Source organism: Xenopus laevis, chromosome 7S (genome assembly GCF_017654675.1).
Source record: "Xenopus laevis strain J_2021 chromosome 7S, Xenopus_laevis_v10.1, whole genome shotgun sequence".
Lineage (NCBI taxonomy): Eukaryota > Metazoa > Chordata > Amphibia > Anura > Pipidae > Xenopus > Xenopus laevis.
In genome coordinates this window covers 54,338,253-54,360,231 of record NC_054384.1, presented here as the reverse complement: position 1 = coordinate 54,360,231, position 21,979 = coordinate 54,338,253, and the positions used below count along the sequence as shown (strand labels likewise).

The window sequence follows — 21,979 nt, the reverse complement described above, 5'->3', positions numbered from 1 at the left end:
AAACCACCCTCTATCTTTTTGCTGTCCCTTTACCTCTCCTGTGTGTCTTTCCATGGGTGTTGTTGTTCTTACGCTCATTCTTCTAATACCAGTCAACAAGTATTTGTGAAGCTGCCTACATTAGGTACAGAATCCATTAGTTTTTACTGTAATCACACACCTCCAGTTTGGTTGAGATCTGAAAGTACCTCTCATGCATTTCAAACTTGAATAACAAAAATAACACAGGTAGCAATAATGCTATCTTTTAATGGAAAGATAAGACTAGAAACACTTCATTTCTTACATGTCTTCTGAGTCACGTATGCAGCATGCTATATAGAGCTTATTTCCCCTATGACCAGTGAAGAGCAATGACCGCTGCATTCTGAGCAAGTGGCTATAGGTATTTTATTGCCAGTTAGAGACTTGGAAATCAGGTAAGAAGATTTTCGTCAGCTGGGATTTGCAGTATTGATCCTCTCATTGGCACAAACTAAAAGTAGTTGCCATGCCCACATCTTCCCCAGAGAATAACCAGTTAGAGGCTTGGTCAAGCTGCATCAGCGATATAGTAAGTAGTCATGTACTTGTTTGGAGAAAAAAAAACACTTTTAAAAAACCATAAAGGTTTTTACAAAAAATGCGGGATAATATTCTTTTGGCCTTGTGGGAGGTTATCCATTATGAGTACTCGGTTATCAAAAAAATCCTTAGTCAGCCCCAGGTCATATTGTCAACTCATTTTTTACACTCCTATATCAAACATATGCTTTCCAACTGGAGAATGCAGGCAATGTGATATCTGTGATTTTTATGGTTGACTTCCAAATTTTCAAGGCATCATGATGTTTAACAATGAATGCTTGGGATATCAGATATACACCAAGTGACAACAGACAGTCCATACTGATCTAGCCCTTACTTGTTTTCAATTCCAGTAAGGGTCAACTAACAAATATAAGTGCAAAAAAAGAAGAGAGAAGAAAAAATAGAAAAAAATGCATGTTTCCCATTGCTGTAAAGAATAAGCAGTGCCAATATATTAAAAAAACCTATACAGCTTGCTTCAAGTCCAGCATGGTACCCTAGCTGATAACAGGTTATCTGTTTCTAGGTGTCCTGTTTAACTCCCATTCTGCACCAAGTGCAACTCAAGACATGCACTTGCTGGATACCATTATTGTCACCATGTAGGGCCACAGGAATGATTTGCTGTAATGCTGACATTTAATATTCCCTTATAGTATACAGGCCACTAAAAACACATTTTCAGCTACCATATGTTCAGCTGTGTCTTCTCTCCAAGAAATCAATGATACTCTATTCTGTAGTACAGGTTACTTATAAAGATGCATATTCCTTCTATTAACAAACAGCCAGGCTTAATATGTCCATTTTTCAATAAAATCATCCAATAGCTGCCTTATCATGAATTACAGCATGTGCTGTAATCTTCAGGAACGATTCTCACACCCCAATCAGATAGGAACCAATGTGTTTATTGCAGATGGTAACCACATTGATAAATGCTGATCCATTCATATTTTCCACGTGACCTCCAGACATTAAAGATTATGTTTTTCATTTTGTAAATGTATCACATCAAAAGGTAATATGTCCTTCAGAAGCAGCAGCAGCACATTCTCAGTCCTCCAATTATAGCTGTTTATCTTATAGTCATGAAAGTTCTGGGATGGTTTAATGTCTCTGTCTCAGGAGAAATGATAATAACAGGGGGCGAGGAGAACAAGAAGAAAGTAAAGATCTTGCTCTATCACCTGTTCTCAATGCTATTCTCTAGGGAGCTCACTTAAGTTAAAAAGCCTATTTCTAACAGTGCCTGTGAATAAAATGATATATAGGGCCACATTTATACAATCAGGTGCTCTTGTTTCCTTTCATATACAATGTAAAGAGAGACACAAAATGACACACCCTGAGTAAATTTTGTAAACACACAGAAATGATTGATCTATACAGTAGTTGGTAGCTGAAAACAATGTTAAGTTCTTCTATTTTCTCCGCTCACAAATAAATGCAATCCCACAGCATTACAATAATATGTATGCAGACTGTGCATTATGTAAAATGTTCATGCTCTAACACATATATAACTGACACAAATACTGCAGATACAACAGCATGACACAGTGGTAATTTGAGTATACAGTATACAGTATTTGGGTGGGAAAAGCGACAGCCTTTTGTTTGAGCCCCATCCAAGTCACAATAAAAAAAGCGGGTTGCTTTAACTCTGCATCCAAATATGATCCATTGCAGTAGCAGCAGTACACAGCATGGATTCTACAACATGCTCTAAAATGTCCTCATCAACTACTGCAGCAGCAGATGTCAATTAACACACCAGGAGATAGAGACAGGCACACGCATACAGTATACAAACTCACAAGGTCACAGGCAGACACATCCTCAGTGAGCAACACAGTCACCCAGAAGCTGAAGCACTAACCTGGCAGCCATGAGAGGATGAGCCAGCAGCATCGCTTGGTCCATTCATTCATGCAGAGAAAGCAGCAGGGGGAGGAAAGGCAATGAGCAGGCAGGAGGGCTACTCACCTCCAGGTCCATCTCAGTGCCCCTCTAACATATGGGGAAAGAGGAGAACATTTGAAGTTCTGGTGGGGTTAAGAAACCTTTATTTTCTCTGCTGTTTCTCCCCCTATCCTTCTGCAGTTCTGTATGAGTGCTAGCACTGGGAGGGATCAGCCACTCAGAGCACCCCTCCTCCCTAACTCACAGCTGCTCTGTGTATCCCAGGCTGCATTCAAAATATATATGTTTTTTTCTCGCTCTTCTATTTTACACTTAACCAACATCATATACCAATGCCTTTTCTGCATTTTCCCTTCTTTCTCCTAACATGGCAGAGGGCTACTATTGTGCAGTTACAAAGAACAATAAACACATTTTATGGGAACATGATATGACACCTATAGGTACAGTGACTGCACAAGAGAAGATAACTCTGCTCGACATTTATTTAGTAAATTTATTTTGTATGTGTGTGTTTGTTGATCAATGCACTTTAAGGGTTCTCTTACACTGTGTGGCCTCATTGCTCATGCTCATGCTGGGTCAATGCTTACATTCGGTACTATAGTGATAGTTGGCTCAAATGCACTTCTTGAAAACTGTAAATTGGAGCCCAAGGATGTACTGTATGTATGTATATTTTTATGTGTAAAATGCTACTTGTGCACATAGCAGTGTACAGAAGAACAATAACATACCTCCCAACTGTCCCATTTTCTACGGGACAGTCCTGATTTTGAAAACTCATCCCGCAGTCCCGGATTTTTATTAAAAAGTCCAGAGTTTCTTTATGATTCTGAAGTTTCTGAAACAATTAAAATTAGGGGCTTTTTGGCAGAAAGCCCAGAACACTATGCGCCTGCTGCACTTAGTTACATCCATAACAATTTAAGATAAGCAAAGATACAATTGTAATTATTCAAGATAAGCAATTCTGTTGGGAGAACTTAGACTTGCAGCTTAAAGGGCAATTTCACCTTCATTAGCAAAAATATTGTCCAAAAACTCACATAAATGTGTTCAAACTTTCTTTACCTGCCAAACTTTGTATAATGGACATGGTAATTAGGGGGTGTGACCATAAAATGGACAAGGTAAAAAAAATTCCCTCTTTACATTTTTCAAATCTTGGGAGTTATACACTAAATTAACAGTATGGGATCAACAGGGATCAAATAGTGTAACTTCTATTTAGCAATATATGGTTCAGTGTTCAGTCAATCAAAACTTTCTGAGACTGGATTGTGTGTTTGTCTAAATAACTATAATCAGGAATAGGGCGTGAGATTTAATTAGACCACGTCAAGGGCACCTCTAATTTGTCACACATCTGCCATGGTTTTGGCATTAGCACAAGGTAGCAACCCAGGTAGGGAAGCACAAAATGTATGCTTTAAAGGGGCTGTTCACCTTTAAATTAACTTTTGGTATGAAGTAGAGAGTGATATTCTGGTTTTCATTTTTTATTAATTGTGGTTTTTGAGTTATTAAGCTTTTTATTCAGCAGCTCTCCAGTTTGCAGCCATCTGGTTGCTGTGATCCAAATTACCCTAGCAACCATGAAGTGATTTGAATAAGAGACTGGGATATGAATAGGAGAGACCTGAATAGAGAATAGCGATAGCAATAGAATTGTAGCCTTACAGAGCATTTGTATTTTCGATGGGGTCAATGACCCCCATTTGAAAGCTGAAAAGATACAGAAGAAGAAGGAAAATAATCCAAAAACGATAAAATAAGAGAAAATGAAGACCAATTTAAAAGTTGCTTAGAATTAGCCATAATGAAGTTTTTTTTTCATGTTGCCCATTGATTTTAACTACATTGCTCTTTGCATTCATAAACAGTCAACAGCTGGATTCCAGGGAAAGTGGCCAGGACAAATATTGCTCTCACAAGCATCAGCAGGCATTAGCTTGGAGTACAATTGTGGACACTGAATGGCATTACAAAACAAAGAGAGAGAGAAAAAAAGTGTGTGCATCAGCACTATATCAGATTAATAAATGAAATGAATATGTAGTAAATCCCTTCATCTTAATGAAACAAAAATACTTTCACAGCAGCCATAAAAAATGTACAGAGAAACCATGCCCCCAAAAAGCAATATTTAATAAGTTTCCGTTTGTTACCCCTAAATGTCTACTAAGAATCAGTTCCCAGTGTCAAGGAGGGTTTGTGGTGATGGCCCCTCTCCTGAAGAAGGGAGACTAACTGATTTTCTGTTCTTTATTCTCCAAGTCAGTATCCTGAGCAATGCAACCTGCTGCATTTAACAACCCCTCAGATGCTCAACTTATCTACTTAATCTATAAGATTCTAGATGCTATGTACACAAGTATAAATAACTATAAAAGAATGCAATTCTAAGGGGCAGATTTATCAAGGGTCGAATTTCGAAGTGAAAAATACTTCGAAATTCGACCATCAAATAGAATCCTCCGGCATTTGAATTCGAAGTCGAAGGATTCTATTCATCACACGATCGTTTTCTGATCGTAATACGATCGTACGATCATACTTCGAACCATACGATTTGAACAATTTTATCGTACGACTATAAAAAACTTTGAAAATTGCTCTGGAAGGTTTAAGTTGGCGAAGTATTGAAGTCAAGGTTTTTTTAAAGAGACAGTACAAATGGTCGAATAATCATTTTTACTTTGAATCGAAGTCGAAGTAAATTCAAAGTCGTAGTATCCTATTTGATGTTCGAAGTATTAAAAAAATTACTTAGAATTTCGAATTTTTTAACTTCGAAAATTGCCTGAATTCACTTCGATCCTTGATAAATCTTCCCCTAAGTATTTCTACTTTTATATAATATTTCACAGAATATATCTAGCAACTGTCCCAGTTTTTTATGGTGAATAAGGAACTTGCACAGGCAGACCAAAAGGGTAGTTAGGACAGCTCAGTAATGCAGTAACGCTACAGTTTTATGCATAAAGTCATGTTTGTTTTTGCACTCTATAAAAGTTACCTTTAGTTCCAGCTCACAAAAACTTTGTATAAAATGCATAATGTTAAATAGAAAATTTGCTTAACAGTTAATACAGTTTATATATTGCTACATAACAGCTATGACTACAATCGCAAGCAATCAGATATTTAGTTGAATATTTAAATAAAGTGTGGATTGATATTGAACACAAAAAATAAAAAATGAAAAATAACTAACAATTTACCCTTGGTAGAGTTTCTGGTTGCCAACAAATTTTAGGTTTGACAAAACCAAAATTAAGAACAAAATTAATGATACTTACCATATTTTATATGCAATACAACACACTAAAAATAATTCTGACATTCTGACCAAGCAAATAGCTGATTCAACAGCAAGAATAAAACTGAATGATCAACTCAAATGGTCCACTTGACCAAACTGACTGTTCTTTAGAGACATATCTCAAACCAAGCTATACAAAATGGAAATACAATATTCCTAGCCACAACAAAGGATCACAACAATTAAATACAATTTTTATATTTGCTGAGTTTGAATAAGCTTATAATTGTGTTACCTATCAGCTGATTTACTAAACTAAACTGATCTAAAGAAGTAGGGCAGATATGTTTTTGGGCAACCCAAGCCAACCATGACCATTTAGCAGTAAATATCTGTAACTCCAAATATATCCCTGTAGTTCTCCAGCTGCTTTTCTGGTGATTCACTACACATACTCTGTGCTGCTGTCAGTTACTGAGCTTAGGGACCAACATACACAGAAAAAAAATAGTAAACAAAAATGTAACAATAAAAGGCTGATTAGCAATTAATTCAGATTAATGGTACACAGCAATGTATAAACAGTACAATAAGCAGCAGATTTTAATAATCAGCCCTGTAGCATCAGTTTATATAACAGGCAAATTTAATTTTCTGCTTGATGATTGGTGACAACCCCTAAGCTTAGCTTCTCAACAGCCCACTGAGCATGTGCGTGTCACATACACTCCTAACAATATCCAAGGTGGGAAACTTCTGTGACAATTTTAAAGGCCAGGATCATTATTACTATAAAAATAATGAACCTTTAGGTTAAATGGCATTTCTAGCGATAATCATTTTTTATGGTTTAGTTCTCTTTTAAAGAAAATAAACATGCTCACTTTGCATGTGCAATTATTTCAAGAGGGGACAGAATTCTGAAGTAAGACTGTGCAGCGGGGAGTTTAGTTCTCCTTTAAGGGGAACTTATTTAAAAAACACTGCAGTAGTACAGGCACCTCATAGCACAAAAAAGAACCCTGTTTCTTAAGGCTTCTGATTGCACAATGTCTTGCAGGTCAGATAAAGTTAATACATCCTTCTTATTCCTTAAGTCTGAAATTGTATTCACCAATTCCTCCAAATAGAATTCTGCCTCTCTTCATATTGAAGAATATGGGCTGATAATTGAACTATCACAAACTAAAAGCAGTTTAAATTTTGATTGGTTATTGGTTATGGTATAGGAAGCAACTACATTTTAGAATTTTGACAAACCTCCTACTAAATATTATATTTACATCTTACAGTTAAGTAAGACTGTTATCCTGAAACTAACCTCTCAACAAGGAGAAAGAATGCACTGGAGGCTTGCCACTTGGTAATTTACCTACAGGAGCCCAGTTGTATAGACTGAGATTTGCATAATAAAATATAACACAATAAACTTTCCAATATATACATTAAACATGTTTATTGGTTTTTTAGTATTCATAAAAGTTATTGTTATTGAAAGCAGTGTTTCTTTATCACTTTCTGGGTCTGACTCTTAATACAATATAAGCAAGAGTAGGCAGTGGTGGTGCAAGGCTACAATTATATTGTTGCTTTGTATTACTTATAATTCTATTTAGGACCACTCCTTCTTTCTCTCATTTAAACCACTGCCTGGCTGCTGCCATAGGTACATATAGGGTTCTAGCTCTGTTTCTACTTTCATTATGCTTCCATGTATTAACTCTTTACTAGGCCCTGCACATGCTCAGCACTTTTATAGATTTCAGTACCATTGTAGGTCAATGCTATCAAGTGTAATTAAAACTCGCTTCATGTCATACGTAGTATCTGTTTACATGACCTACATCTCCTAATCTATACTTGCACTTTTGTGAAGCAACACAGCTTTGTTTACTATATTTGCTATAGTGCACAACCTAAATGATCTATATGAAGCTTTTTCTGAACCTGCCCTCCAGTATAAAAAATGTCCTCTATTAAGATACCATGATAGTAGAAGCCACTATAGACATTTGTGGATAGTATTATGCCTCTAACCATAATTTATTGTGGGTAGGCTGAAAACTTTGTGGGAATCACACTCTGAGGTCCTCACCCATCATAACATTAAATATCACTATACTTTTCTCCATCATAATTATAAGATCATGCAGAACTTACAAAACTAAACTAGCTAAAGGTGCCCTCTGTTCTCAAAAAATCAGCCAGGACTTCAATATCTTTTTTTCAGTGTAATACTGTAGATTACTAGAAATCCACTCCCTAAATATCATCTATTCACTAATCTAAGATTTTTAAACCAGCCTCAGAACATAGAGATGATGAAATAAACACAAAACTAGTGACTGCTTCTTAATTGAAAACTACTTTGAACTAACTAGTAATTGTTATTACAAATCATAATCATTGTACTGTCAATTACAATATGGAGAGCACATGATACAGTGGCAGACTATGGAAAATTCTGCCAGTGGAGAAATATGTTTCTTACAGACTTTAAATCCCAATCTTTTTAATTATGCTAGTATTTTCTATAGACGCATACTATGTCATTAGAAGATCTAGAGCACAAATGACCTACATGCCTTTAAATCTTCATGTACTGGGCCAATTTGAAATGAGACAATTAGAACACATATTGTAGTATGTCATAAATTGTCTAAATGGCCTTTCCTGCATGTAGAATTTGATAACAAATGAAGTTGTATATTTAGCCTTGCACTCTTTACCTTATTGTTGCTCAGTATTCTTGGGGTCCTCTAAAGTCACAGATTCCAAAGCAGTCCTCCTCAGTACTCCATACTATTGCCATTGATGAGCATGTTTTTCAGCAAGATATAAATGCATGCATGGGTAGCATGTGTTTAGAAAGAGAGAGAGAACAGAGGCTAAGGGTTGGATAAACTTGTACCTGCATTGTCCCCTCTTACTTCAGAACACAAACTATTATCCTTATGAGTTTCATTGGCATGATGGCTTCAGTACCAAACATGGTGCTCCGAATGCAGCATAAAGGATATTTTCTAGTATTCCTGTTTCATTAAAAAAATGATTTTCTGTTATAGCAAGCTATTACTAGCTACGGTATGCAAATCTGTACAATGCTACTAAAACTGCTAGCTCTGGGCTACAGTTCAGCATGATATCACTTGCATACGAGTTATTTTTAGAACCTGAATAATATCACTACAGGCAATATTAAAAACTGTGATAAATAGACAGCATTCAGATGCATCAATTTAAAGGAAAAGGAAAGGCAATTTACATTGACTTACACAAAAGTTAGGCACCCACAAATGATTATATTTACACACGGGACACCCTGGGCCGATGCTCCTATCAGCAGAAATCTGCACCATTTTATCCAAATAATCCACAATTTTAAAAATTATTAAATTTTTCTCTGTAGTATTAAACCAGTACTTTGTACATGATACAGACTAAGATATAATTAATCGTTATTATTCTGCCTCCAGTAAATTGTAGGAATGGATGAACTTACATTTGACAGTAGCTTACTCACAAGAACACAGCATTAGATGAGCTTTAATTCCTTGGCTTTAATTGTAGAATTGTTGCAAGCAATTGTAATCCAAAAAGAAAACTGTATCCTCGAGGTAAAAACAGAATACCTTCTCACCCTAAGCTGAACAGGTATGAATGGCTGCCACTGTGAAGGGAAATAACGGCTGCCCTATGATCACATGACTCCCTTGAATCAGTGGTAGTGAGGTATTGGCTAGCAAATTTAAAGCTAGAGGCTCTGAATGAAGTAACTAAGTAACAGTAATATAATTGGGCTATCAAAATATATATAAAGAGCTATAAAAGCCCAATGGGCGGCACACTCCCCGCTTGGTATCTGTAGATACCACTATTATTTAAAAATTATATATCTAATTAAACTTTTAGATATATCAACATAAATATGTATGTACATCTAAGAACCAATAAAACAAACAATAGTTCAATTCTGCATCTTCCACAGGAGCCTGAAAGAGAAAAAAAAGAGAGAACACGCAACAACAATCCATAAAGGGAATACTTGATAAACAGTCACTATCCCTTGTCATTCATGCCTTCTTTGATATTCCCATGAGTTGACCTTGAGTTGTCCTTATTGGGCAGCAAAAGTATTACTTCTGTGATAGGTCTGGTGAAAGTCTTTGCCGTTCCGTTTTTAACAGTCTTTACTTCAACCTTGCGTACCTTTTTATCATCACTGGGAAATACATTGTTTATTAGTCCCATTGGCCATTCATTGCGATGACTTTGCTCGTCTTTTAGAAGAACTAGATCTCCTATATTTAAATTTGGTTGGTCTTTCTGCCATTTCCTGCGGTCTTGTAAAGTAGAGAGGTATTCCTTCCTCCATCTGCTCCAAAAATAATCGGCAAGATGCTGAACACTTTTCCATTGTTTTCTGTAAAGATTGTCAAAGATCTTTTTCATAAAATTCACAAAATGTTCTCTCATCTCTGGATTTTTCTTCAGGGAACGTTGTAGTGAAACAAATCTCAAGAGTGCTTGTTCTCGATTGTTTGGCAACCTTTGTCTTGGGACACGGAATGGTAGAGGAGCTACCCAGCTGTTAGAATCATCTCTAAAGAATTCTTTGTCCATTATCTTAATAAACTCTTTATCTTCGATAGATGGAGCTGGTTTGTTGTCATCCACTGTAACTTGGAATATTGTGTTTTCAAGCTGGTCATCGAAATACGTTGAGGACATTAACCGTTCCTGAGTGAAGAGGGATGACTCAAAGCCAGTTTTAGGTTTTTCCTTCACATAATAATGATCTTTACATGGCTTGAAAAAAGAAGTGCGACCATTCTCTAGCACGTTAGTCTTCCATGTACTGATTCTATCTGGTGGGTGTACCTTACTAATGCACACTTTTCCAACTATCACCCATCCAAGATCGAGTCTCTGGGCATAAGGGGCATTTCCAGGACCATTGCAATACTGACGAACCTTGTGGACCCGCAAGATGTCTCTGCCCAGAAGAAGTAGTATGTTTGCATTTTTGTCTACTGCTGGTATCTGGTCAGCTATGTGCATCAGGTGGGGATGAAGACTTGCAGCTTCACGTGTTGGAATCTCATCTCTATTGTTTGGTAATTGATTACACTCTATCAAAGTTGGCAGTGGTAACTTCAAAGTGTTGTAAAGTGATGCTATTATGAAGCCATTTGCTCTTCTTCCGATTGATTCTGTTACACCAGCACATGTTCCAAGTGTGTAGGGTTCAGTGTTCCCATTAATATTGAACAGTTCAAAGAATTCAGATCTAGCTAGTGATCGATTGCTTTGATCATCCAAGATAGCGTACATTCTCACAGTTTTCTCAGGATGCCCTTTAGGATGCACATTAACAAGACATATTTTGGCACATGACTTGCTATGAAGGCGATCTCCACAAACTTGTGTGCATGTAGAAGAAACCATGGGAGATGTAGTGGTTAACACTGCGTCCTCCCCGCCATTCTCTGCTGCAGGGGTTATCTGTTGCCCAGACGAAGGACTGAGAGGCTCTGGATGAAGGGCAGAAACATGCTTAATACTTTCACACTCTGAACATTTGATGACAGCCTTACACTCTTTAGCAAAGTGTTCTGTTGATGCACAGCACCTGTAGCAAATGCCATATTTTTGAAGAAGCTCTTTGCGTTCCTTGAGGGTTTTGTCCCTGAATCCTCTACACTTCTTAAGAGCATGAGGTTTTTTATGAAGAGGACATTGTCTGTCTGGATTCTCAACCTTTTCTCTTTGAATAACATCTGTTTTCTGAACAAATACTGGCCCAGTTTTCTCTTTGTACCTGGAATCTGGCTTCTGTGACTTAGAAGAAGGAGACGTAGGTACTCTTGAGTCAGTGTATATGAAGCTTGGGTCATTCTTGGCTCTGGCTATATCCTTGATGAACTTACAGAAGTAAGAGAAAGGTGGAAAGGAGACATGGTGCTCCTGTTTGTATTTTGAACCTAAAAATGTCCACTTATCTTGAAGGTTGAAAGGCAGTTTCTCAACCACTGGATTAACTCCATGTGCAGTATCAAGATAACTGAGGCCTGGTAAGCAAGGGTCTTCTTTAGCAAGTTGTAATTCCTGAAGAAGATAACTCAGTTCTTGAAATTTAAGATTTTCCCTGTTGGAGATTTTTGGGAAATCCTGTATTCTCTTGAACAGGGCATTTTCTATAACTTCTGAGCTGCCATATGTCTGCTCTAAAATTTCCCAAGCAGCACTGAGCCTAACCATTTTACCAGTAGGTCAAGTTCTTCTTTTGCAGAGATTCCCAAATCCTCTATTGTTGTTTTGAAAGTTGACTTCCAAGATCTGTAGTTTTCAGGATAATCATCAAAGTTTGTAAGACCAGAGCTTATAAGCTCACGTCGGATCATATACTTGGCAAATTCAGACATCTCTGACCTTTCCGTCTTAATGATCTGAGGAGCGTGTTCTAGCCTGGTATCTGTATTTGTTACACTTGAGGTTGCAGGAATGTATGGAGGTGCAAAGGTGTTCAGTCCTGGAGGAGGTTCAATGAGTGTTGTTCTCGCTTGTCTCTGCGAGGGAGCCATATCACTTAGAAGTGTTTGTCCCAGGGAAAAGGCCTTTGTGTCATGCGGTGTATCCAAACTTGTGATGCCAACCTGTTGTAGTGCACCCATCTGTAGCTGCATGGATTGAGCACTGTAGAGGCTTCTAGCATTAATATTTGTATCCGCAGTAATTTGACCTTTGTTCCTGGACAAAATGTATGCTTCTTGTTGGGACTGCTCCTGAACTTTATGTGTAAATTCATGCTCCTCTGAGGCATTGTCTACTGCTTGCCTACTGCTGAGACTTGCAAGATAGTCTCTAGTACGCTTCAGTGGGTCCTCTGAGGCAAGTGAAGCAGCAATACTTATTGGTTCCTCCCCACTTTGTCCTTTTACAGCCTCCTCATACACCCTCAGCCTTGCTAAAGCTGCAGCCTCATCTCTTTCTGCTTGCATTTGTGTTTGAGAAGCTTTAAGCATAGCCTCTTTTACAGAGAACTTTGATAATAATTTTGCTACTTCCGCATCTGCACGTGCTTTAATAAGCCTGTCACAGACTGTGGAATGGTGTGAATAGGCGGATCTGGAAGATTTAGAGGACCTGGATGTGTGTTTTGAAGATACACTCCTATGTGATCTAACTTCATGTAAATCCGCAATCCTATGTTCAATCTTCATTATTACCTCAAGAACAGTGTTACACCGTTGCTCTTTAATGAGATAAATTCTATTCTTCTCCTCAGATAAACCTTTAATACCTGATCTGTTTAAAAATGCAAGATATCTCTCAGACAGTGTTTGAAAACAGTCAAAGGCATTTCTTAAACGTTTTAGAACATCATTCAGTTCACTGGAATTATCAGAATTGGCATTAAAAAGTGACATACAATGAACATTCTTCTTCCAAATATCATCCAGCTTCCCTAAAATAAGATCTTTTTCGGTCTCATAGTTTTCTATCACCTTTTGGGAAGGTTTGGTTGCACGCTTTGGCATAACAGACATTTGATTTAATTCTTTTGCAGATGCCATTTCTTGAATATTTGCATTACTTGAACATTCAAATCCTTGTAAAGACATTATATATATTTGACAGAAAGCTGGGTGTGATGAAAATTATTACCACCTTGCAGGCAAAAAGAGTCCAGTATAAGTTTGTAACTTGATCCTCTCAATAAGAGCAAATAAACTGTAATCCTTAAGCTTTGAAAAGTCAAAACAATATAAACTTCTATAGATAATGAAATCCACGGATTTATGACAAGTAGAGAAATTATATCTGTCTCTGAAGATATTGTAGGGATGAAAAGATCCAGTTAACCACAGTTCAGTTTAGCAAGATTAAATAGCAGGCTGGCAACAGCTGACAACAGACACAGGCATTTGATTTTTAACAGTCCCACGTTAGCAAAGCATAAGCAGACTTAAGCAATTCTTGATTCAATCCTGTGAGCAGGCTTGTTGTATAACAAGAAACAAGTCTCAATCTTGCTATCTTTACTAGTACAGGGTGCAAGCCTTTGTCTTCACTAGCAAAGGGTGCAAGGTTCTGTTTTTACTATTCTGCCTCCAGTAAATTGTAGGAATGGATGAACTTACATTTGACAGTAGCTTACTCACAAGAACACAGCATTAGATGAGCTTTAATTCCTTGGCTTTAATTGTAGAATTGTTGCAAGCAATTGTAATCCAAAAAGAAAACTGTATCCTCGAGGTAAAAACAGAATACCTTCTCACCCTAAGCTGAACAGGTATGAATGGCTGCCACTGTGAAGGGAAATAACGGCTGCCCTATGATCACATGACTCCCTTGAATCAGTGGTAGTGAGGTATTGGCTAGCAAATTTAAAGCTAGAGGCTCTGAATGAAGTAACTAAGTAACAGTAATATAATTGGGCTATCAAAATATATATAAAGAGCTATAAAAGCCCAATGGGCGGCACAGTTATGAGAAGCAGAATAGCCATTTGTTTTATTTTAATGTTTACATGATTTTCTAGTAGATTTAAGGTATGAAGGTCCAAATTAAGGAAAGGTCTGTTGTACTGAGCCCCAGGTCCCAAGTATTCTGGATAAAAACTTGCATAGGATAATGCTAGGTTTAAGGTTATGGTTTAATTATGGTAAAACATTGCCGTGTTTGCTTTTACAGTACATAAACTGACTACTTTGAGCAAGCATCTTTCATACAAGCAGCCTACCTTCTAGTTCTTGTATGCTATTATCAGATCAGTTCCACTAGAAATGACAGTGATCAGTGGCGGAACTACCGGGGGAGCAGGGGGTGCGAGCGGGACAGGGCCCGCACCCCCTTAGGGCCCCCCGTCAGCTCACGCGCCACTGAAATCCGGGCCAAAAATCATGAACGGAGGGGGGCGGGGGCCCGGCTGCACGTCCCGCACCAGGGCCCGCCCCCCTCTAGTTACGTTACTGATGACACTGTCTTTGGTTTTACCAAATTATTCAAAAGTAAATTCATTTAAAACATACTACACATGAGGTCCATTATAGAGAAAGTTTGAGTAAATAAACATTATTTTGGCAACTGCACATAACATTTATAGACACAGTTGCATTCCTTTTTAGATCAAGGCTTGCATTGTCTTCCTTGCCATCCTACCCAGGAGAATAGCTAAATAACAAGACCATAAGACTCAGAATAATAACCCTGAGATCTCCTCTTGTTTATCAGCCAACTCTACTTACTAAAGTTAAAATCACTGGGCTTTTTGTTTGGAGCCCCTCAGTGAGTATAATCACAACCTGTTAAGACCACAATCTTTTACTGCAAAGTGTACTGCCACGATCTTCTTGTCTGCCCCCTGGTATCCCCTGCTCCACCATTGGCAGGGTCATGTGCAGAACAAATATTCTGTGCGATAAGAGGACAGGCAACTATAGCCACTGAGGGGTGTGTAACAACTTGGCAACCCCCCAGTGATTGACTTTGTTTCCTTTAAATTAAACTTCTCTCACTCTTGCAGCCTTTCCTTGGTGCATTGTCGTTTTGCTGATTCTGCTTAGTTCTGCATTCCATTTACACAATCAATTACTAAATAGTAATTTAGTAATTCAGCTATAGACTTTTTCTAGAAGCACTACCAATCAACTCATAAGTTGGCATAATTTAAATTAACTTTTTCATAATGTCATGGATTGACCAGTGCCACAGTGTATTGGCTATACCCATTCTTGTGCAATAATAAATACAGCTGCCAGGCTCATACCATTAACCAAATGGCTTTGTATGCTATGGCAATTTGCTAATCCCTAAACTACTATTCAGGATAAAATTCAAACTACTGACCCACATTTTTTAAAGCAGTTCATTGTCTGTCCACCCTATTTCCTTGTACGTATCTCCAAGTATTCACAAAATTGATCTCTTTGTTCTAGCAATCTACTCCAAAAACCTTTTTTTTTAACTTTTCACATACACAAATTCAAGTTTTTGGTTGAGCTGCACCATTTCCGTGGAATTCATGTTCCATCAGACTGTCTCCTAATCTTTCAACTTTAAAGAGTCTCTTAAAACAGTTTTTCTTTAGTGAAAGTATCCTTTATCTAGTTTTGCATAGCTTTACTTTGCAGTGTAAGTCACTGCTACCTGTTAAATTAAATTCTTAATGCCGCATCTCTAATTCAAGAGGTGAAAGCTTGTCAGACACAAGGCAGCCCTTTACCCAAAGTCTATCTAGAAGTTATGTGCCCTCACAGTAAAATATTTTAAGTGCTCTGAAGGCCCGAGGAGCTATACATTATTAGATGAAGGAGAGGATTAAATAATAGACTAACAGGAGTGGAACATGGGACAAACCAAAAGGAAACATAACATTTATAGCAATGTCATATATCGCTTTTTATACAGGTTCTGTAGATTCTTTGTTGTATTACACAGAAAGGAATAAATGGGATCCATCTATTTCATAAAAAGATGGGGGGGAAATTATGCTTTTTCACAAACAGGGTTTATCTCAAATTTACATGCTTTCCTACTACAAACAAATCAACCATGTTGGTCAACAGCAATGCAATAAATACATGCTAGAATCAGCCTCTTAAAGCAGGTAAAATGTGTCAGCATCTCACACCATCAATGTGTTGATTGCAGCTAAAAAAATGCTAGGTTGAGCAACTAACAAATAAGTAATTAAACATATAAATAACATGTAGATTTTACAACAGAGGGGCTTTTTGATGTTTTAAAAAAAATTCTGCATAAATATGACCAAAAACATAATCTGGTTTTCCTCAAAATAAGGAGTACCAAATTAAACAAATATATCAATGCTTGTTCATTTATTTATTGAGGAAAATTATCCAATGTTACATATTTGTGTTTGGCAAAAGTATGTGAATCGCTTAAGATTGTCAGTTCTTTTAGAAAGGAAACTTGAAAAAAATATTTTTGGAGTAGGGTAGTGTAAACAAAATATTTAAACTGAGACAATTGTAGGAGGGCACACCAGATACTAAAAGCAAAGGGACACATAATATATATATCACACAACATCACACAAATGTGTAACTTTCAGTTTCCCAATAAATAAATAAATAAGAAAAAGTTCTAGTGTTTGGACTTTTGTGGAAAACAGATCACATTTTAGGGCACATGTTAGGGCACAGACATATTACATTCAAAAATATTTACAACATTTCAATCATCACTGTAAATATTAAGCAATTCTTCCATGAGAATTTAGTTGTAACAATGCTGTGGGTGTTTTCCACAATTATTTTTTTTTACTGTTTTTACAAATTATTTCAGATACCATGGCACAAAGTATGGTCCAGTAATAGGCAACAAAAAATTTTGGCCACACTGTCATGGAAAAACTTTTAATTAAAAATACCCAAAAGGTCTTTGCTTCGGCTAGTATTTTTTTTTAAAGGAATCCTGAATCCCCATATAAATTATCACATTCATACTTAAATTATATGTTAAGCAAATTAAAGAACACAGTTATGGTGAACCAGATCTGCTTTTGAATGACATAGCTTTCTATGTAGGCAAACAGTCATAAGGGTAGAGGGCAGTGCATACTTCTGTGGATATACTGTATTTTGGTTTATCTAGTGGCATTCAGGGCAATTTAATGTGCCTATGAGACATATCAGCAAGTGCATTCTGCATCAGCAGAAGAGTTGCAGGCCCTATTTACTTCCTTCTGTCTATCCAAATTAACAATAGTGAGGTGGGCATAACATTTCACAAAATCCATATTTTCAGTCTGTGGGTCAATTAGTCTGATACCTATGAGTATCAGTCAAGGAATGGCAACCATTATATATATTTTAGATTAGTTATGAAATCAGCTCCCTTAGCAGTTTTCTACATTTATTAGCATGCCTGATAAACTTATGGAAATCAGTCTTTTTTAGTGGAGTTTCATAAAGGTTGATACAGCTATGACATATTGCAGAACTTTAAAGCACATCGGCAACATGTATAGTCTAATGATGTATAATATCTGCAATGGAACAAATGAGCATAAACTGCAGAGATGCCTGAGATAAACTGCACAAATTGTATAAACTGCTGAGATGCAGGGATGCACAGTCCAAGACGAATTGTGAACTTGTGGCTGCATGTATTTCTACACATTCTGGACATTCTGTATTATTTCACAATTTTCCCTTTTTTTATTGAGAATGTTGATTGACATGCTTGTCAGTAATGACGTAATGGTAGCCAAACTGCATACTGTTGCTCAAGCATTGCTATGCAATGTGCAGGTTATTTCTTGCTAGAATTGCCACCTCTTCCTTTTAACAAGACATAACATCACTATGTAGGCCTAATTATCAATCAATTTACAATGCTAGGCTACCAAGAAAGCAGTGCAATCTGTATCATGCATCCTAATTAACTGGTAATTAGCCATGCAGGATAGCTAAAACAGACTGTGTCCTGTATGAGCTGGCAACATGCAATAGAGAAAGCTACACTGGGTCCAGCCATCATACCTAAGATATTATTGGAGTTAAACTGTTATTAAAGGAGAACATGATATACATTGCATTAATGCTGTTTTGTACTCTTTGTGCCATTTTGATCATTTTGAGTGCCAAATTACTTTAGGCTAATTTGTAAAGTGAATTACTACAGTCTGAAGTCAGACATTATTTAACAATCATTTTGCTGGTGTTAACATCAAATTCAGAAAAACTGGCAACGTTGCTTTACTTTGACTTTTAATGTATACTTTTATTGGTGTAGGATGTTATAAATAAAAAAATGAAACATTAAACGATTGTAAATTAGTGTAATGATTTTCTGAAGTAAAAAAATATTTTACTCCACCTGGGGTAAATAATATCATTGGAACTCCAGAGTCACAAAATCCATTTTGTTTATATAGCACTTCCAGAATGTTATTGAATTTAGAGTATCAATTTCTCCCTTTTTTTTGGCTTTATGAACTCCATTTTACTGGAGTTAGTAATGGCAAGTTCAAAAAGATGGAGTTAAAATTGTAGACAATTGCAGATGTTAATGAATTTGGTGTTAGACTTTCTTGTGAATTCTTTATGGTACCCTGCAGATAGCATGGGACCATAATATCCAGTGTTTAACCTTAAGCGTACTATAGAAAAAGCATGCATACAATTGCAAATCTGTATCTGCTGTACTACATTAGTGAGGGAATAGAAACACACATCTGGTGATACAGAGATTCAGCAAACTTTTTTCAGATGGATTTTCCTTAAGTTTCACTTTTTAAAGGATAATGCTGGGACTAAACTGTAAGTTTTAAACACTTGTGATTATTAAAAATATTTTTCCTAAATGGTAATTAGGTTTTAGTTTAAGGGATATTTGAAGGGATGCTTTTAGGAAATGAATGGCTGTACACATTTTCAAATAGCTGTATATTTTATTTCTCTTTCTGTGGTTGTAAGGGTGTGTGAAAGGATTTAGATATGTGGTCTTCTCTTTTGCTGCTATTTTGGGTTATCTATTAATTGCATTTAATAAGAAGACTCAATGATATGCTTTCCAAACCTTTTCTTGTGTTGTTCAGTGCATGCTTTCAGGTTTCCAACATGATGAAACCGCTCAGAATGAGACCTCCTGATGCACCTGTGTTACTATGAGGGCAGACTGAAAACAAACCTTGTTGGGTGGGACTGACTGACAGCATGCGTGGAACCACACATTTTAAAAGGGTTGGCTATGCCAAAAATTTTGGGCGACTATTGAAAACGCATCGCCGCGTGTGCATTAGCGCAATCAATTTTGCGCTGTAGCCTATGGGGAAAAGATGCTGAGGCAGTTCGAGGAGATAGTCGCGCAAAAGACGTGGCGATAAGTCGCCAGTCGACAAAATCTCCCCGAATCTCCTCGTCTGGCCTTACCCTTAAAATCAACCTAGCCTGTCAGACATTTGATTGTTTCTTTAAGATTCCTGCTTTAAAGAGGATTGTAGAAATGTGTGAGACTATTTAAATGATGCACCTCCTGGTTGTCATTCGTAGGTCAAACATATCCTACATAAAGTATACTACCATAAACTTGCTATTTTAGGGATATATTTGTCATATAGTTAAAAAAATGTAGCTAATTTTGAAAATGTCATGTAAGTCCGAAATCATTCCATCTTCAATGATCTGCAAGTTATCTGGCTGAATAAGGGTGCAGGGAGCTGTAGTTTCCAAAAGGACAAGTCAGGGTGAGATAAACATCCACGGTGTACATAATATAACAAATATCTGGGGAGTAAGCAATTTATCTTTATGCAGATAACTGTTAGTACATGATGTTAGAAAAAGGCTATTAATAATAAAGGACTGGGAGAAAAGGAAGCAGGATAAATGAAAGAGGATTAAAGGCTCGAACTACAGATGGCATCCTCTCCATGTCCTCAGCCTCTCACTTCTTGCCACACTCCCTGTCTCTAACTTGTTTGTCTCAGTCATTTTCCATGTATATTGTTACTCCTGTTAATTATATGCACTGGAAATATACCAATGTTTCCAGTTAAATATCATGCAAGTCAGCACTCTGATTTTTTAATAACAATTAGCTTAGTCACTGGACCATGCTGCTTAAAAAATATTTCTGCAGAATTAAATCAAGAATCTAGGTTGCAGTGATTGTAAACAGTTTGTAGATGGGGTCACAAATGGAACAGATAGTGTACAAATACAGGCATTCCAGTGTTTTTTTTTCTAAGGCAGTTGAAAACAGGGCCTTAATATAGAACTGTACAGAAATTGCAGAAACGTAGGTATTGTCACCAGATGCTGCAGATAGAAAGCAAACCCTGCATTGCTATAATATATATGCCATCTAATGCAGTTATAGCAGCCATGCAATAACCATCATAGAAATAGCCCCTGCATTAAGTTCCCTTTGAAAGTGCACAAAAAAGCAGGGCAATGCACCACAACATGAAGGTAGAACAACTCTCCCCCGCCCTCGAAAAAAGGAATAGGAACAGTAGCTTCAGATACAAAGTGCTTGATTTCATTTTACCTTCTCCCTATTCTCTAAGAAACAATATAATAGCTATCAATTGAATACAATTTAGCAAAAAGTCAAATACAAGTATAAGAAGCTAGAAAATGAGCAAGGATTGCCAATTGTAATTTAACTTAATGTTGCTAGTATGCATGAATGAATTTTCAAACTCAGCACTTTTACCAATATATAAGAGTATCTGCAATGCATAACTGAAGATGTTTAATAGTTTTTAACACTAGCAAACATTAAGAAATGTATAAATTAAAAAGCACAAGTTTTATAAGCACAAGGAGATGAAAATGTCACAGCCAAGACTGAGATGCATCCACTTATCTGCACTGCAAGACTAGAAACAGAGGATGATAAACCTGCATGCCATCCTGTGTGCATCCCCAGCATCAAGGTACAGTGCGTCTCTTCAATCCATGGATAACCTCCTGACAGCTGCAGTCTGGCAGCGGACGTTCACAGTAAGTGCTGCAGAGAAAACGAGCAAGCAGAAGCCAACTTTCCAGAGCCCATATCCAAACCAGTGGGAAGTACTATGCCTGGGATGAAGGGATTAGGTATTAGCAGGGCAATGGGTGGAAGGGATTGTTGATTTCTCTGCTTACCAGACAAGCCTGAACCCTTTCATTAGTGCTGAGAGGCTAATCCAGTGGGTACATCGCTACCTGCCCACTCAAAACTGTGTCTGGTACAGGACATGCTGAAATAGAATATGATGATCATCAAGCCTGTTTTTTGCAATAATGTGTGCAATAGTTTTTTTTCTTTTTTTGTAACATCCCCTCTTTGCCTCTCTCCCATCAGCTCTGCTGAATACAGGTTCTCTGCTGACTATGTGTGCTGAGCATGTGCAGAATGGAGGGGGTAGTGGGAAGCAATGCTAGAATTGGCATTCTTACTAAACATGCTGCCTCACAGTGGGAGGGATAGAAAGGGAAGTGATTTGCAAAGTAAGGGACAAGAAAATCATAGGTTCCTAAAGGACACTGCAATACTCCATATTTAGAATATGTTATAAAAGGGACAGACATGACAATTGCTTTTTTAATTATTTTATAGTAGCTATAGTATCTGTATTTGTCATTCATTACTTTGCCTCTTTGCCTAATAAAGCACATAATTTCATACATCCCTGAACCCATACTTACTGGAGCAATTATTAATAATGGTGCAGATTTACTAAGCAATCTTGAA

At 37.1% G+C, this 21,979-nt stretch overlaps 1 protein-coding gene across 6 annotated transcripts in view; it reads right to left on the bottom strand.

Moving 5' to 3' along the window:
• Positions 1–21,574, bottom strand: part of LOC108697225 (protein Aster-B) — a 102,095-nt gene extending 80,521 nt beyond the window's left edge. For 4 of the 6 annotated variants that reach the window (XM_041571267.1, XM_041571270.1, XM_041571269.1 and 1 more), the window contains exon 1: positions 2,453–2,637. In XM_041571267.1, coding sequence (XP_041427201.1) covers positions 2,453–2,496 — 44 coding nt within the window. In that variant the 5' untranslated portion in view covers positions 2,497–2,637. Of the gene's footprint in view, positions 1–2,452; positions 2,638–21,144; positions 21,244–21,390 lie in introns of those variants that run through there. The other 2 variants (XM_041571268.1, XM_041571271.1) reach the window with 2 other exon arrangements.
• Positions 21,575–21,979: the final 405 nt, after the last annotated feature.